The sequence below is a fragment of the Manacus candei genome, unplaced genomic scaffold (genome assembly GCF_025592945.1).
Source record: "Manacus candei isolate 608988 ecotype Guabito, Panama unplaced genomic scaffold, ASM2559294v1 h1tg000023l, whole genome shotgun sequence".
In the NCBI taxonomy this organism is placed as follows: Eukaryota; Metazoa; Chordata; class Aves; order Passeriformes; family Pipridae; genus Manacus; species Manacus candei.
Window position 1 is genome coordinate 2,798,535 of NW_026138071.1, and position 17,860 is coordinate 2,816,394.

The window sequence follows — 17,860 nt, forward strand, 5'->3', positions numbered from 1 at the left end:
AGTTACTACTCCTAGGATGTAATCTCCATGCTTATACACAAAGCCCTTTTCCTTTTTCTTTAATGCATAATATCTTACAAAAATGTATTTTGTTTGTTGGATCCAGCTCACCAACCATCCTGGCATATATCACTAAATATAGAGAGAGGCATTGGCTTCACTGGTAATTACTGCGTTTGTAATTTTTGGGTTATCCACAAATGTTATTTAAGAAAAATGTTGATTCTGGGCTGGTACCACCCTAGCTGGGGCTCTGCTAGAACAGCAATTTTATGAGTGATTTCACTTTGAGGACTGTTTTCATCCCAGTAATTTATCAGATTTTAATACCGTAATGTGTAAGTTCTTGAGACTGATTTTAAAATTAACTCTCTGCAGTATATTGTGCATTATTAAAACAAACACCTTGGAAAGGTCTCTTTCATTTATGTTATTTTTATCAACTAAAACTTGTGGTTTCTTCAAAGAAGTGTACATGCTTTACTTGCCATGTCTCTGGAGATCCATGCTGGCTTCCACAAGTAATCATTCTTATTTTTCCAACATTAATAAAATGTATCATGATCAGCACCTTTAAATTATCCCCTGGAAAACAGCCACATTACTGAGAGACAGTGCAGAGAACAAAGTCAGTGTTATGTTGCCTTTATTTTGTGTCTTCCAAATGAACTCATCCAGAGGTTGTAGTTAAAATGAGTGATGGATAGAGCAGAAGGGGAAGAAGTATATTTAATTGCATTAGCAGTTGCTCAGCTCCTAGTTTGTAATTGGTTTGTCTCTGCATAACAGTCCACATCCACCACATCTAAGGAATTTTGCCTGACATTGGAAAGTTGTGGCTTTTAAACATGAGAACTTTGGTATTTCTTTTGTCTGAGCACCGAATTATTTGTAAACTTTCCAAAAGCAGCACAACATCATTTTAAAATGTGAAAAGAAACCACTTGTGAAAATGACAGTGAAAAATGGCATCTCTTAAGTACTCCCTGAAGAGCTTTGTGTAGCCAGGAGGAAGATGATGCACTAATAACACTTCTGGAGCAAGAAAGAAATGAGAGAAATGTCTGATAGGCATCCAGCTAGCACTTGTCCCACTGTGTTGCCGGTATAGCTTCCTTCTTTTTCTGTATGATGCCCTGATGCTGTGGGGTCTTATGATTCACACAAGGTTACAGGAAAATCCTAGCCCAAGGCTTCAGCCCAGCTAAGTGGGGTTGGTGCAGAAATTGCTGAGCTAATGGAGGAATCAGCTGTTTCAGGCCTTCAGGTGGCTCTGTGTCACACAGAGGATGCACTCTCTGCTTATCTGGTGAAACTGGGGAACTCTGCACCACTTAAAAATAGTAGGCATCCAAGTTGGACAGGCACCATATAAATCCCCAGGCAAATAGAAATAACTGGGAGGCTGTCAGCTATTTTTTCCCCCTTTGTAACTTCTCCTAGAGACCTGAACCAACATTCTGATTACTTCTGCTAAGCTATCAATATAGAATCGGCCCCTAAGTTTGATTAAAGTCCATTAAAGAAAACTTGGCTGGAAAAATCATTAGCAATTCTCTTTACTATCTATTGCACTCAGAGGAGAAAGACAGTTTGGTTGGGGCCTTGGCTTAAACTGAGTAGCAGAATTGCTTGTCCGAGGAAATAAATGTAGATATCTGAAAGTGTGTTAATAGCAGTGCTCGAGAGCAAGTTAGGTCTTGATTATTTTTTAACAAATCGAGATAAACTGCAACAGATAAATTAAATGTTTGCTGCACTCTAAAGTGTCATTGAAGGGGTAACTTGGAGTTCTGCTGGCTAATTCTCTGAACTCCAGGTTTTACTCCAGGAGTTTGTGTTTCTCTGAGGATGGCAGACCATCTGCAACAGCTATTTGTCTCATACAGTGTATAACTGTGGTTTTAATCTATGATTAAAATATATCAGTATGTGATGAAATAGGGTTAGCCTAAAAAAATAATTAAAAAGGAAATGTCTGACAAAAGTGGTTTATTCAAACTAAAACTTTAAGTAGTGCCTATATATGGCTATGCTTTCAAAGAAAACTGCATTTGTACAATGAGATTAAGGGCTTATAACCTTTTAGAATGCTGGTGTTAAGAGATGACATAAGAAATGACTAAGAAGCATCTACACCTGGATTATTCACAGCATTCTGAAATTGTCTTTTTGAATTTTACCTCAAACAGAAGCTGCACTAGGTCAGCCCCTCCATTTGCTGATCTGTCCACATGAATGAAGGCAGTAACAGGGCACCACTCCTGCTTCTCGAGTTTGAAAATGTGCTCTCAGACCAACCTGACATCTCTGTGAGCCAGAGACCTGGTCCTGTCCACAGTCATGGACATAGAGCATTCGCAGACAGTGAATGAACAGTTACTTTAAATGTTACAAAAAATAAAATAAATGAGGACAGGCTTAAACGAAGGGGGTGGGAGGGAGTGGCTTCAGGGCTATTTGTTCTGACTGAGATCCTGTGCCTTGTAGTGTTGAGCATTAGAAGTCATGTGCTCTTCCTTTCTAGGAAAACAAGGGTCATTAGACTGGAAAAAAAGCGATACTTTCTAAATTTAAGGCCTTATCTCAAAGAAGGTTATTTTGAGGAAGGAACAAGAACCTCAAAGTGGGTAACATGCAATTCATAGGAAAATCAGAGATACGCTTAATTCTCTGGCAGTGAGCCACAGGTTTTTATCAACTCTGCCATATATTTAATAATAATCCCAACTAATATAACTGAGTTATTCTTATTAACCATATAAATATGCAGTCTTCCCCTTTGTTTAAATCCTTAATCTCTTGATCCCAGTAATATCTTCTGGTGATGAGATTTGCAGACTGATCATACACAGCTTTGACTGTCTGCTCCATAATGTGAGAGCAGGATCCAAATATCATCTTGTCTGGACAGAGGTGGGTTCAAACTTGCCAAATTTTCTGGTTATATTAAAGTCTGTCTGAATTTTGCCTTCTGGATGCCTGGAGTTTTCCAGCCACATGGAAGAAACTGCATTAAATAGCTCCTATTTTCTGTAGGGATTTGTGAGATCATTTTACTACCCAGTTGCCTCAGCTATGAATTGTTGCAGAGAGAAGCGTACTGAATGACTTTTCAAAGCAAATCCAGGCTGGTTTAAAGAACACAGAGAGAAGGCTGTTCCTTGGTATTTATTTGGAGAACGGGGTAGAAAGAGGATCTAATGTAAATCTCACAGAGGGTGTCTTGAGAAAAATCCCACAAGTTGGACCTTTTAAGTGGTTTGGTTTCTTCTTTGCTTTTGTTGGAGGCTTTCATAGACTGACATGACTGTCAATGGGTACAGCAACAAGAAACACGAGATGAGCACCATATTTTTTCAGGTCAGGCAGGTTAGAGAGATGTGACCTGGTAGTTAGACCTCTGTGGCTGCCCTTCAGGAACTCCTCCAACTCAGCATGTCACCACAGCAAGTTTTGCACCTGCATTGTTTTGGTTGACAGATCAGGGCACATAATGTACATCTGTTTACTTTACTTTAAGTGTAGAAATAGCTTTGAGAACAGTGTATGAAATGTGCATATTATCATTGCTCTTCCTCGAGAAGAATGGGGCGCTGCTGTGATCATCAGTAAGACAGAGAAAATGCCTGGTCAGTTAATTCACAGGAACAACTACAGCTGGACATGACCCACACCTAGTAGCATAGTTTCTAAGCAGAGTAGAGAACATCCATTAGTTCCCCCCCCTTTCTGCCTTTTACAGCTAATGAAAACCAACTAATGAGTTTGTTGTATCCAGTACCCTGACAAGTATCAGCTGTCCAATGTTTCCAGTCTGACACCTCACCCATACTGACTGTGCTCTTTTGCTCTTTGCTGCCACAGTTGGGAATGGGCTGGAAGTCACAGATGAAGTATCCTGGAGCAGGTTCAGACAGCAGCAGATATATTTGCTCAGTATGGTTTCTTCCTCTATTTCAGTAAATGACTTCTGCTTTGGACAGAATGGGTGCAAATAAAGCCATGCATAATTAGGCTAAAATAACACAAGATTATACTAGCTTCCAGCATCCTCACCAAGCCAGGCTACCAAGCCTAGAGTAAAAGTGTGCAATAGATACATCACTGCCAGTAGACTGCAGCATATGATCTTTCAGAGACATTCTTCCTGTATGCTATCTTCTAAGCTGGGAAGATTTTTATAGAAATTGAAGTTTGTTAATCTGTAGTACAGTTCTGTGCAAATAAGAGAATTCTCCAAGTTAGGATTTTAGATTTCTGCAGGACAGGGCTTTAATTAGGAATACGTTGTATAGCTAGGCAGGAGAGTGTCCAGCAACATAAATGGTTTTAGCTGGTTTAGGTCAGAAGCTGTGTTTAGACCCTGCACAAAGAAGGGAAGGGTGCAGGTGGAGGGGGAGCATATGGGTATTCTCTTATTGTGTGAAATTTGAGTACAGAGCTGAATTCTGGGTTAGATGCCAAATCAGTCATATTCTGAAAACAAAACTCTGTTGGGAGAGGACGTAATGCTTTTTGTAATAGCATTCACTCAAGAATTTCTATTACTTTGCATTTAAATATATAGTGGTCTTAACATTATGTGGGATTGAATAACTGTGGTCTACAGAAAGAGGAATTACTTAAAGCAGTCATGAGATACAGACATCTCCAGGGCAGGGAATAAATGGGAGGGCTCCCAACACTATGAAACAATGACAGTAGAGGGCAGAGAGTCTGGCAAGCCCTTTGTCTTGTTAAAGGGAGCAGTGAGACCTCTATTCTCAACACAGCATTTGGTACAGTGCTTCTCAAGGTCCTGTTTGATGGACTGATGCACAGTCACCATGACTGATCTGCTTCTGAAATTGGAAGTGCCGAGTCAACCCAGCTATTATGAATCTAAGCTCTCATTTTTGGGTGACAAACCTTTGGTATGTAAACCCCCGATGACCCTGCTGAGCCTCAAGCCTGTGGCACCCTGTAGCTTCTGCCTGGGCTGGGTGAGCACTCCTGGGCTGGCTCTGGAGTGCAGTCCCTGTGATCTTCTCCATTCAAAAGCAAGCACAATGTGTCATGCTCATGCAGTCACTTGTCTGTGGCTAACGCTGGTGGATGTCTGCACTGAATCCTTCAACAAGTAGATTTCCATAGAGCAAATGAAAGAAGATAGCATGTAATACAGCTAAGCAAGCCCCTTCCTTTCCAGGGGATGTTTTTACACAGCTGAAACTTGCAAATGAAGTCTTCAGGGAAATGATCAGCAGTGTGGAGCGCTGTGAGACAGGGAAGCTTGCAAAGTGAACACTCCTTACAGAAGGAGAAGTGGTGTCTGCAACTGTAGGCTCAGCTTAGTGGCAAATGATGATCTATTGGACGGAGGAAAGCAAAGCAGCCAGGATAACCCAGCTGAGTTTGTTATTTTTTAAGTTTCCTTTTCTGTTTATTCTACAACATAATAGACTTTCTTCACTTGGAGCCAGGTGGGTGCATTCATTAGCTATTCCTCATATCCTTTCCTCTGAGGTGGCCCCAGAGGCCGGGGCAGGCAGGCTGTGCCAGGTTCACTGCTGTGTCAGGCTCACTGACAACATCTGTTGTCAAGGCTCTTTGGATGAACCTTGGGGTAGGTGGCTCTCGACCCTCTTGCTCTGCCTGTGGGAGTTGCACGCTAGTCTCACACCTCCCTTTCCCTGTGTGTACTGTTAGAAAGTTCCCACTTTATGTGGCCTCTTTCTCCTCTGCTACTTAACTCCAGGAGATTCTCAGTTAGCCTGATCTGCAGTCCACAGGTCTCTGGATGTGAGACTGTGAGGAGGAAAAGAGACCATGGCTCTTTCTAACAACATGAAGGTGATTTTCTGAAAAAAATGACAACTGCAGCCTTGTGCTGCCACCCCTACCCCAGCATGGGACAACAGGAGCCCTGCACCTTTGGAGACTGGCATGTGGAGGGAGCTGCCTATTTGTACCAGCAAGTGGTCATGCAACTGAGAAGAGAGAATTTGCTATTTCTCACTGGCCTGGCCTTACAGAGAAACTCCCACCATGGAAAATCCTGAGCACACAATCCTCTGGGAGGCAGGAAATCACAGCCTGTTCAAGCATGAGATTGAGATTCTGACCAGCCTGGTCTATTAAAGAGAAGTTCCTGCTGTTTTCCTGCTGACATTGGTTTGAATTATAGTGCAGACAGACCCGCTGTCCTTCACTGGAGTCTGTGTCTGGGTAATGTTTTCAAAGCTGCAGCATTGCTGGGAAAATAGGTCAGAAGTATCATGGAAAGAGGGAGAATTTCTCTTCCAATCTAAGCAGAGCACAGAAAGAGCCATTTGTGTAGTTATGAGACTCAGAGTCAACCTGATGGATAACATCCTATCCAGGGACTGTGCAGGGCTATGGTTAGAGAGATAACCAGCAAATAGGGCTTGCTCACTTAGACCACTAGCTCCCTACAGCTGTGCACTGCTTGATGCAACAAACCTCAGCCCAAGTTAGAGCTGAGGAAGGTGTATTCCAGCTGCAACACAGGTATTTTTATAATGTAATAAAATTTTCAAAAATCCTTTGTCTCTGTCTTGTGTCCCTATAGGAAGAGTGCCAGAACTATGTCCGAGTGCTGATCGTTTATGGCAAGAAGGTTTTTACCTGTGGTACCAACGCCTTTTCACCAGTGTGTTCCAGTCGACAGGTCTGGTTTGCCTCTTTTACAGTGATGGAAAGGGCTGGATGTATGTGCTGGGGAAGTCCAGTCTTTTGGCAGGGCATCATGGCTACAGAGAATATGTTCTAAATGTAGCTGACCTGAAATTATTTTGGTTTTCTTCTTTGGGTCGCTTTGGGCTGCTTTGGGGCAATGAGTATATCTGCAGTTGGGGAACTAAAATCTTGGTTTATGGGTAAGTTGGACCTGGACAAAGTGTTGCTCACATAAACCTTGAGTATGGTGCTGAAAATGGGGAATATAGACAAGCTTACCTGTCTGAGCTGAATACTTAGAAGTTACTTTAAAATAAATGACAAAACTCCCTTTGGCTGCAACAGAGGCAGGAGCAGGCCCAGGGCAATGTTTATTTTTTTGGCTTTTAATGGCAGTATGTATTCAGGGGGTGTCTATGGAAGATTAGAAACCTGTGCTAGCACCAGGAGCACCTGATTACACCGAGCACGTTGGGGCTTTACTGGCAGTGGATTTACCCTTCGTACAAAGCAATAGAATCAGTGAGACTCAGACACAACTTCTTATATTGGCAAATGACGGATGTAAAGATCAATTTATAGTCATTACTGACATTACATTCTCACAGTTACCTGTTTTTTTAAAATCAGAGTTCTGCTTGTAGATACTCATGGGCAAACTAAATTCTCTATGTCAGTAAGAAAGCCAGATGCTCTTTAAGTTCTCTTTTCTTTTAAATACAGGTAGGAAATCTCAGCAAAATCATTGACAGAATTAATGGAGTGGCTCGGTGCCCATATGACCCTCGGCATAACTCGACAGCTGTGATTACATCACGAGGAGAACTGTATGCTGCAACTGTGATTGATTTTTCTGGACGGGATCCTGCTATTTACCGCAGCCTTGGAAATGTTCCCCCACTTAGGACAGCACAATACAACTCCAAATGGCTCAATGGTAAAGTCATGTGGGTCACATCTGAGCAAAAGATGTATTAAAGTCAGCTTGACAGGCTTGTAAATCTTTCCCTCTCTTTTCATATTGAGATCCAGAGGTATGATGGTGAAGGGCTTCCAGTGCAATAATCAATGCAGCTTGGAAGACATTTAAAAAGAGCCCGAAAGTATTTTGGAGAAGTTGATTTAGAATACAGAAAGTGGGTCTTACAGGTTACTTAACATATATATGGGTCTCTGTCTTGTGAGATGACCAAATATATCATTTTAACAAGAAAACCACTCAAAGATCTGAAGATAAAAACCAACTTAAAGCATCGTATTGTTGACCCAGTTCTGCAGAATGATAAGCACTCTCTACTTCCACTGACTCAGCTGAACATGGTTGGTTTCAGTGCAAGATCAGTCCAAAAATGAGAAATTTCACAGCACATTATGTTCCATGTGAATTCATGCTGATGTGGATTTATAGTTATTAAAAGCAGCTCTTACCCCAGTGTGATAATACCCTGCATGAAGCAAGCTATAGAATTTCAACCAGTAATCCCTGCACTGAGTCCACGCAGTTCTGACTGGGGCAAAGCACTTCTTGTCTGAGCAGAGTGTAGTGATGGAGATCCCAATATTCCCCCTCTCTCCTTTTACCCAGGTAAATTGACAGTATAGTCAGAATCTTTCTATTAGATTTCAGGACCTTTCAATTAAAGATAAGAGCAGTGGGACTGTGCACTGTCTGGAGCTTAAAGAGACTGAACTAAGACTTCTGCAGGCATACTGAAGCCAGTATGGAGACCCGGAAATTTAGGAAAAGGATGTCATCAGGCAAGACTGTGAATTAGGACCAAGAAGCATCACAGCTCATATACACTCATTAGAAGTAGGTTCCTCTTGTCTGCACATGAATGCAAGATTCAGAAGGAATCCACATGGTAAGAGGGGAGTTTAAGAAAGACAAACAGTGACTGAGGTTCTAGTATGTGACTGGAGAAACTAATGTGACTCTTGGATTTATAACCTGGTGCAGCATTGGTGACATTGGAGTAATTTCATCCTGTTCTGGCCACTTTTCAACAAGAAACAGAAAGCTTGAAGGTGATTCAGAGAAGAGCCTTGCAGTGATTTGATGCTTGGAAAGCCTGCCTCACAGTGAGAGACTTAAGGAGCTCAATTTATTTATCTTTCTGAAAAGGAGATAAAAGGTGTTTTGTTCATGATATGGAAGTACTTACATCAAGAGAAGATTTTGGACAGGATAAAGTTCTTTAATCTAGCAGACAAGTCATGACAAGCACCTGTGATTGGAAGCTGAAACCAGATAATGTCAAATGGGAAAAGAAGTACAGGTTGCAGCTGGGTCAGTCTTTAGTCATTTGAACAAGTCACTGAGGAAAGTGATGGATGTAAAGCCATGTGACATTGTCCAGTAAGATCAGATCTCCTTCAAAAGATGTGGTCTAATTCACCTGTTAGTTACAGGATCCAGTGGTGGAATTACAGGGTGAAATTCTCTTGTTCATGTTAGACAGAAGGTCAGATTGGTGATCACAACAGTCCCTTTAAGGTTCACGATTTATTTGAAGGAGAAAGTTTGATGAGAGATGTTTTGCAGTGCCCTTCCTTCTGTACCATCATCTGCCTCCCAAACCTGCTGTGCAGCAGCAGCAGCCTACCTCTCCCTCAACCACAACTCTGTTCTTTCACTCCTGGGCTGCAGCATTAAAGGAATTCTGTTCTTCCCTTTTTTCTTCTTCCTTTGAGCATTACTCAGAAAAGAAGACTGTAAAAGCACCCTATAAAACCAACATGGTTTTTTTTCTCTGTTTGGTCAAATATTATTCATTGACCAACCTTTTCCCTTTGCCAAAGAAACTGTTAGGATAAAAGACTATACACTTTAAAGCCTTGTTAAATACCCAATTAAAATATTCCCTACTAGACCAATTCCAGGTTATTTTCAATTCTTGTGAAAATAATAACAATAATTCTAGGAAAAAATGCACTAAGGAGAGCTTGTTTCACTGCTGCCAGTCTGTGTCATGGGTTTGTTTTATGGACATAAGATAATCTTTTGTGCCTAGAAACTGGAAAGGTTTCATGATAAAAGCCAGATGTGACTGTACTGGGAGAGTAGGTTGAATGTTTCAGTGCAGCAGCCTGGGGAATTGGGCGGATGCATGCAGCATATTTAACACATCATAAGGTGCACTTCAGAAGCGAATAGGTGAAGGAGCCCAATGGGAAGACTTTATGTTGTAAAATGAGTATAGGTACAGAGAATAGTCGTGCATATGCAAAGTGTTGAACTCTACTTTCTCTGAAATCAGTAGTAGCTTTGCCAGCAAAGTGGGGAAACTATGGGGTCTTTCCAAGATCTGAAAAAAGGTACTAAAGTTATATACCAATATATCATTATTCCTATCTACTTATTTTATGTCCTCTGCTAACTCCAACTCCTTGTGGTCCCAGCCTTGACAGCCTGCATAAAGGGAGCTGGCAGCGCAATGCAGTGAGCAAGTCAGTGAGCACTGATTGATTTCTAACCTGTATAAATCTCTTCAAATGTTTGTTTTTCAGAGCCTAACTTTATTGCTGCCTATGACATTGGTTTGTTCACCTACTTCTTCTTCCGTGAGAATGCAGTGGAACATGACTGTGGGAAAACAGTGTATTCTCGTGTGGCAAGGGTTTGCAAAAATGATATTGGAGGGAGATTTTTGCTGGAGGACACATGGACAACCTTCATGAAGGCCAGACTGAACTGCTCCCGTGCTGGAGAAATCCCTTTCTATTACAATGAATTGCAAAGCACCTTCTACCTTCCTGAGCAAGATCTGATCTATGGTGTCTTCACTACTAATGTGTAAGCTGTACTGGTTTTACTGCTCTTCTTCTATACCCAGCAGTCTGAGGCTGACAATATATTGATTTCTTAGACAGTCTGAGCAATAATTTTAGAAAGATCCTTTGGTTAACAGGAAGGGATAGATCTGTGATATCCGTCACAGCAACATAGCCTTCAGGACTATGTTTTTAATCCATGGTTTATAGATTCCTGGAGTCCATAAAAGGTGACTGTGCAGTTCTAGCGTAACTTAATTTGATATAAACCTGGGCAGTGAACAGACTACTGACTTTTTGTAGTGACAATGCAACTTGTGTAGTTCAGGGGGATGATCTGAAAATGATCCAACAGAAAAGTATAAGTGATTTTCAACCAGGCTAAGTGCCTGGACAATCTGACACAACTGTGCAAATATTGAACCATGACTGGTCCATACGCTTGGGAATGAAGGACTGGAAGGAGAAGAATGAGGCAGATGGGATCACAACGACCTAGACTGAAATCAACGTATATTGCTGTTGAACAACACTGTAATAACAAGGTCATGCAGGCCACAAGGCATTTGACATTTCCAAGGGGTGCTTAGCCTCTGCTACAGACTGTTTCAGGTCCACAAATCAAAAGCAGCGTTGAAACTCTGAGAGGAAGGCATGATTTCTGATACTTCATAATCACCTCTTCTTGGCTTGATATTGAAAAAACTTGTAATTGGAATGATTTAGTGTAGCTGTGAAAGCAGAAAGAGGAGAGGAGTTAATTAAAAAATATATTAAAAAACTCATAATGTATATTTTTAAGTCGGGAAAACTCAAATAACTTTTTCTCTGATGCCCAAGGCTAGGATGATAAGTTTCGAGCTATAACCAGTCTGCCTGGTATTGAGTTTCAATAATACATGTTCTCCAGGGGGGTGTTAGCCTGATGTGTAAACTAGAGAATGAAAATCTGAGTGGTTACTCCTCACAGCAAATGCTCCAAGTACCTTCCTCATGGTGGGTAGCAAACTTCTTTGGGGGTTTTGTGTGCAATGGTGTACTGTGCAATGTGAATAAGGGCCTGTTCCCAAGAAGCCCACAGTAAACCAAAGAAGTGAAACCCTGCTGAAGCACAAGCCTTCCTGTTTTAATGTGTCACCTGCTGGGGTGACTGGGCTTGAACTTCAGCCCTTGAAGTCACAAAGCATCAGCCCCAACTTCTTGAACTAAAACACTGTTGGGAGTTTCACTGTGAGTCAACAGATCCCAAATGTTATTCCCACTCCGTAAATTCCGGGAAATAGGGAGGTGTTTGGCCACCCTTATCCATCTTCATGTTTTGTTTCTGCTCCAACAAAAAAAAAAAAACACCATTGCCAACGTCAGTCAAAAGTGAGCCAATGAAGAAGCAACTGGAAAAAATGAACATGATTGAGCACTGCACCTTCACTGTGGACACTGGGGAAGATCTGTTCTCCAACTGAAAGGCACACGAGTCATTCTCTAAAAACATTTAGAGGACGTTAGCCAAACATCCTGAACATTAAAAGGAAGCCTACCTACTGCTTTGGGCACTTGAGTGGACCTTTCTTTTTTTTTTTTTTTGCAATTTGAGAGGACTTCTGTGCCTATAGTGATAATGTTTTATCTATCCACTTGTTCATTCATCCAGCCAAGAACAAAAGTTGGAAATGAGAAAATTACTAATAACTTTATTTTATTTGTCAAAATGGTGATGTTTTTGGACTATAAGGGGGGAGACATAGACTAGCTCTGGTTGAAACAGTTCATTTCTTCTGAGTCTGTCACCCAGGTTTAACATGAGACGTGATAAGTATTATCTGTCTCCTGTGAGTACGCTTAAGTCACTCTTCATACATGAGGGATGTACATCCTCTCCTGTATCTTGTATCTTCTGGACACAATATAAGATGTAACATTTCTGTAATTGAAGAAATTAGTTATTGATAATAGCTAAAGTTAGATCAAATAGCATTTCGGGTCTACAACATGGTGTTCTTTTGAGAGTTCAAACAGAAAATATTCCAATTTGTCATCCAACTAGAGAAATAATGGTAATTATTCTTTTAACTTCCACTGGGACTTAGATCATGCTGCATGAGCTCTGCATACCAAAGAGGGTTAATGTATGCAACAGTCTGAGTTTCTTTACAATAAATACCAATGCATCACAAAACTATGTTATTTTTTGTTTACAGGTATTTTTTATTTTGGAAGGTTCATAATTAATGAATTTAAGGTCATCTTCTAACAAAGGGGAATTAGTGGGTTTGGTAACACCCACGCATAGATTTATTGCTTCATGTTATGTTATACCCAGCTGAATCAGTGGGAAAGAGAGCTTTTGGGGGAAGCTGCTGATGAAATATTTAAGATGTTTTTATTAAAATTTTTCTGGGAGGTAATAGGGACAACGTTAAAACCTGCTTGAACTTAACCCATTCTCTAAACCAGCTAGTTAATCATAGGAGGTAGGATATGGGAATAAAGGAGGTTCACTTCACACCAGGAAAACACAGAGGCTAGCTGCACCAGTTGGTGTCACTGGCCTCAGACTGGGATCAAACTTTTCATAAGGAGGGATGGGAAATACGCCAGGCCACAGATGAAAAGGAAAATGGGCCACAGATTTAATGGAAAACCTCTTTCCTTTGTCCTTCCCAGCCAAAGGGAAAGGGCTAAACTATGGAGTCCTTAGGAAGGCCCTAAAAATATCTGGGGTTTTTTCCTATGTATTTTTGTTAGATTAGTGGAATTTTATTCTTTCTTTTCCTTTTTTACTTTCTTTCTCATTTTTTTTCTGTGTTTGCCTCAAGGCATTTACTTGCCATCCATCATTAGCTTTGTCTTAAGAGCTGCCATCTGCGAGCTCTGCGTCAGCAGTGTTCAGACAAAAGTGGAGAAAGGTTTGCTTGGAGTTGCTTTGACATGTCCAAAGTGAGCTACTCCATCACTCTGGGGATGGAAGGGGCAGGGGCAGAGCAGAGAATGGGAAGGCAAAGCAGGAAGTTCTTCCTGATGTTGTACTACTTGGAAGAAAGCAGTAAAAGAATGCTGTAAAAGAATCTGTTTCTCAGCTTTCCAGCCTGGGATTGAGGAGAAAGGCTTTTTTGTGTGCAAGAGAGTGTAATTATTGGCTTAGTAAAAATAAATGTGTTCTTTTCAGAGAATTCAAATTGCTTTAATTAGCAGAAAGATACATACAGCAGGACTTGGGTTATTTAAGAGGCACCGTGACGAGTCAGTCTCTTATGCTAGCTCTATTTTTAGTTTTATTCTGATATCTTTTCTCTTAACCTTGTAGTTTTCCTTAAAAAAAAAAAGGCAGAGGGGAAGGGATGAACTGGCAGCAGGTTTGAATTTCAGGTTACCATTTATCAAATGTCCTTCTTTGGACTGATTTCACTGAGGTGCCGTCACCATCTAGGAAGTGCCTCTTGAGGTAAAGGCACTGAGCTGGCTGAGGACCTTGCAGAAACTGGTCCTCCAGGACTGAAATGGAACAGCAAAGGCCAGCAGATCTGTGTGCCAGTCTAATTGGGCAGCAGAGCATCCCTAAAACAAATTTCCTTCCAAAGAGTCCTTCCTACATCAGCATTTGCCTAGCTGTGCCTCCCCTGGCTGGTGTGTGCGTGGTGAACAGTCTGCCTTAGACAGATGCTCTTCCCAGCTGGGAAAACAAAGAAGTGAACTGTGGTCATTGGAAACAGAGGCTTTCATGAGTTAGCAAGACCTTTATGTGTGCTGAGCTGCTGTCACAACCAGCCTGGTTTTCACTGTCACCCTTTCCCTTCCTCTGCATATATATATGTATAATATTATGTGATATATTTTATAGCTGAAGATTTCAGGAACCTGTAGAAACAGCATTTCACCTTGAGAAACACCAAGAGATTAAAAATCAGGTTGTTTGTAATCAATAAAGATAGATGGGTTGTTAAAAAAATAAAAATAAAACCAAACACAAATAATCCATGCAAATTAAACTGTATTCACCTTTCTTGTCAAAACTGCTCCCATGGCCCTTAAATCACTGACATTTTAAAACCAAACTTAAAATTCATTCTCAAAATTGTCACGCAAGTCATCTGCATTTTACAGCTTATTTATTTATTTTTACTCTCTGAGAGATTGGCATCACTGTACATCTACCTAGCAATTTACATGTATTTTATTTGAGTGGAGTTTGATGTCTGTTATGATGAAAATGTCAATGTTCTAATGATTAAATTGATTTTTTTTCTCCCCTTTTCCAGAAACAGCATAGCTGCCTCAGCAGTGTGTGCCTTCAATCTGAGTGCCATTACTCAGGCATTTAATGGCCCTTTCCGTTACCAAGAAAACCCAAGATCAGCCTGGCTGCCAACGTTAAACCCCATCCCTAATTTCCAGGTACTGCTGTTGCCCTTCAATTTACTGCAGTCCCTTTTACATTCTGTCACTCCGTTGGGTTGATTTGTGTAGGGCTAATTTTTCCAGGTGGACCCACAGTGCAGATAAATTGTATTTCTCCATATTTAGGAGTGTTTTAGTCTGTGGAACTCCTTGCCGCGTTATTGAGACCACAGGATTCGTGGCAAAATTTTAATGGTTTAACCGATAAGAGTGTTCTGATTTTTTACAGTAATGAATAATTTAAATCACTGTTACACTTGTCACTGAGACGTGTACTCTGAGAACGTGATTCTCACAAGGGGACACAGAGACATGTCTCCACCAGAGCTGGGAAGGATTGAAAGCTGAAGCTGGACAAAGTCAAACTAGAATGGAGACAACCTATATTTTTTAAACAAGAAATGTAATTAACCACTGTGACTCTGGAAGGATGTGATGAATTCTCCATCACTTGACAGGGCCCCTAAGGCTACCAGTGCTTCAGTGGAAGATGGATGACTTTCTAAGACATGGTAGCTCAGCCAGAAGTCATGGACGTGTTGCCACAGTAACTGGTGGAGGAGGACACATGAGGATTGTTACAGAGGTTCCTTCTCAGCTTAAAAATACTTGGTTTTATGAATTAGCAACTTTTCAGGATTGTCAGTTAAAGCAAATTTGAAAATTATAAGACAGCTTCAGTTGCTTTATGCCCAGATCCAGTCAGTGCAGTGCAGAGTATGTGTGTGACAGCCCCAGCAAACTTCAGTCTTCTGAAGCATGAGCCCATTTTACAGCTCAGTCCCTTTACATCTGAGGAATCCTAGGGAGGATGAACTTGTATTCCTGTCCTTGCTTCCCCATGGTAAATCCTTTCATCCCGATTGTAAGAATCTGGCTTTCCTTTACTATGGCAAAGGTGCTGTGGCTGCCTGCAAGTGCCATCTGCCTTCAAGCTGGTGATGTCAGGGACCTTCCAAAAGGAAGTCTGCAGTCACCTGAAATCACAGCAAGAGCAGATGGGAGGCATGTCTCTGCTGCAGGCAGGGACAGGCTTTTCTTCCTGCTGAGGAACCTAATTTCTGCCCCTGAATTCCCTCATGGCACCTGACTGAGGGCTTCTGCACTTAAAAGGTGGGACAGTTTTGGACTCTTGATCACCCTCTCATCTTGATGCACTCAAAAACCAAGAAGCAAAATTTTTCTGAAGGCCAAGCCATGCCAAACATGGCAAGGCTTTTTTGTTGTTTGTGTTGTATGTTTGTTTGGTCTTGTGTGGGGTTTGTTGTTGTTGTTGTTGTTTTGTTTTTTAGTTTAAAGGGAATATTAAGGCTAGCTGAGAATCAAGGACTTTCTGTCCCTCACATAACCCAGAAGGAATAAAAAAGGACTTTGGAAAGCATTTCCATGTAGTAAGAAGTATCAGATAAAATGTGGAGTGTAAAGATTGCAGCAGCAAGATGAAAGAAAAGGGTCAGAGGAAAATAAGGAAAGGAAAAGGAGGTATGTGGCAGACAAAAGGAAGATTGCAAGAAGAGATTAAGATGTTTTTCAAGTACAGAAGGAACAAGAGGTCAGTGAGGGACCTTTAGGAGATGACAAGGGTAATTTAGTGACAGAAGAGGTAGATATTGCAAAAAAAATTAAATTAGTTTTTTGCCTCAGTGTTAGCCAAGGAAGATGAAGGAAGCATGCCAGAACTTTTTTTCTTGTGGAAAGGAAGGAGAAATACTGAAGGATACAGAGGATCAGGACAGTGCAGATAATCAGGAAATTAGAACAAAACAAAATAAAACCAAACTAGGGGGATGCTGTGTCAGCACATGATCTGCCAGTAGACCAAAAGGATTATCTGTGACTTGTTGAGAACAGAAAACAAAACCAACAATGACATTCCTGCCACTAGGACTCCTTTTAGGTGGTACTCTAGAAAGGAAAGTGAGTGGGGAGAAAAGCATCCAAAGCAAGACAGTAGTGAGAACCAGAAGGAGTATAGGATACAGCAGAAGAGAGAGATCTAAAAACTCTTTAGAATGTGGGATGAGTCATGAACTAAAAAAAGACTCTTGCAGTAGAAAAAAGCATTAAAACCTACCTGAGGACACATCAAAAACGTACTGATGTTTCTTTAGTTTGGCTACTTAGGAAGATGCTCAAGTTGATTAAAAAGTGACCACGTTCATAGGTGGTGAGAATTAGTATAATTCTGTTCTCCTAGTTTACACAACCTCCAAAATATTGTAGGGCTTAGTACATCAGACATTGAGATCCGTATTTATTGTGTAAATGTGTGCTAAATTCCTCACAACTCATTTTAGCACATAGTAAGAGAAGGTCTGTGTGGTGCACTTGGGAAAGGCAGCTGTACTGCAAAGAGTTGCTGTGATGCACATCATGAGTATGGACATGGGAAATTTTTACACTGTAGCTGGAGTGCTGTAAATCAACATCTTAATTCTCAGTATTGTGACTTCCAAGGAAAGCCCAAACATCTGGACCCAAAATGAAGAAAAATAAATTTGTGGGATCTTCTTCTAGTGAAATTACTCAGGTGTTAGTTACTCAGTTAGTGAGAAACGAAGTTAATCATGTACTGAGTATGGGAGTTGGCAGGATTTCTGGTTGTACCACGGACTCCCATGGTCTTGGGCAAGATAAATAACCAGTCACCCAGCTGCCTTTTGGAGTAATAAATTTTCTGCCCACCATGCATGACATTGTGGGAAAGAGTGAGATTCAGCCCTGGCTACTGACATGAAACTTGCACTGGCTTTTGAAAATGCTGAATTCTAGAGATTTTAAGATAGAAACTCAGGCCTTAAAATGCATGATCCACCAGGCAGGACTTATCTGGTGTTTGAAAGACACAAGATGAGCTCTCTTCTTCCCCTCTATTCTGGTTGGAGAAGGAATTGAGTCCTATTTCAGTGCACTCCTTGGTGCTGGAGGATGGGTGGACACGGCTTTCTGTGAGGACAGAAGAGCTGTATGCAGGGAGGGAGGCGGTAGTGGATAACTTGCCTTGAATCAG

At 41.1% G+C, this 17,860-nt stretch overlaps 1 protein-coding gene across 10 annotated transcripts in view; it reads left to right on the plus strand.

Moving 5' to 3' along the window:
* Window positions 1–17,860, plus strand: part of SEMA5B (semaphorin 5B) — a 268,733-nt gene that overhangs the window by 189,864 nt on the left and 61,009 nt on the right. For all 10 annotated transcript variants that reach the window (XM_051787552.1, XM_051787555.1, XM_051787557.1 and 7 more), the window contains 4 exons: window positions 6,575–6,673; window positions 7,405–7,618; window positions 10,192–10,477; window positions 14,712–14,847. In XM_051787552.1, the coding sequence (XP_051643512.1) occupies window positions 6,575–6,673; window positions 7,405–7,618; window positions 10,192–10,477; window positions 14,712–14,847 (735 nt within the window). The remainder of the gene's footprint in view (window positions 1–6,574; window positions 6,674–7,404; window positions 7,619–10,191; window positions 10,478–14,711; window positions 14,848–17,860) is intronic.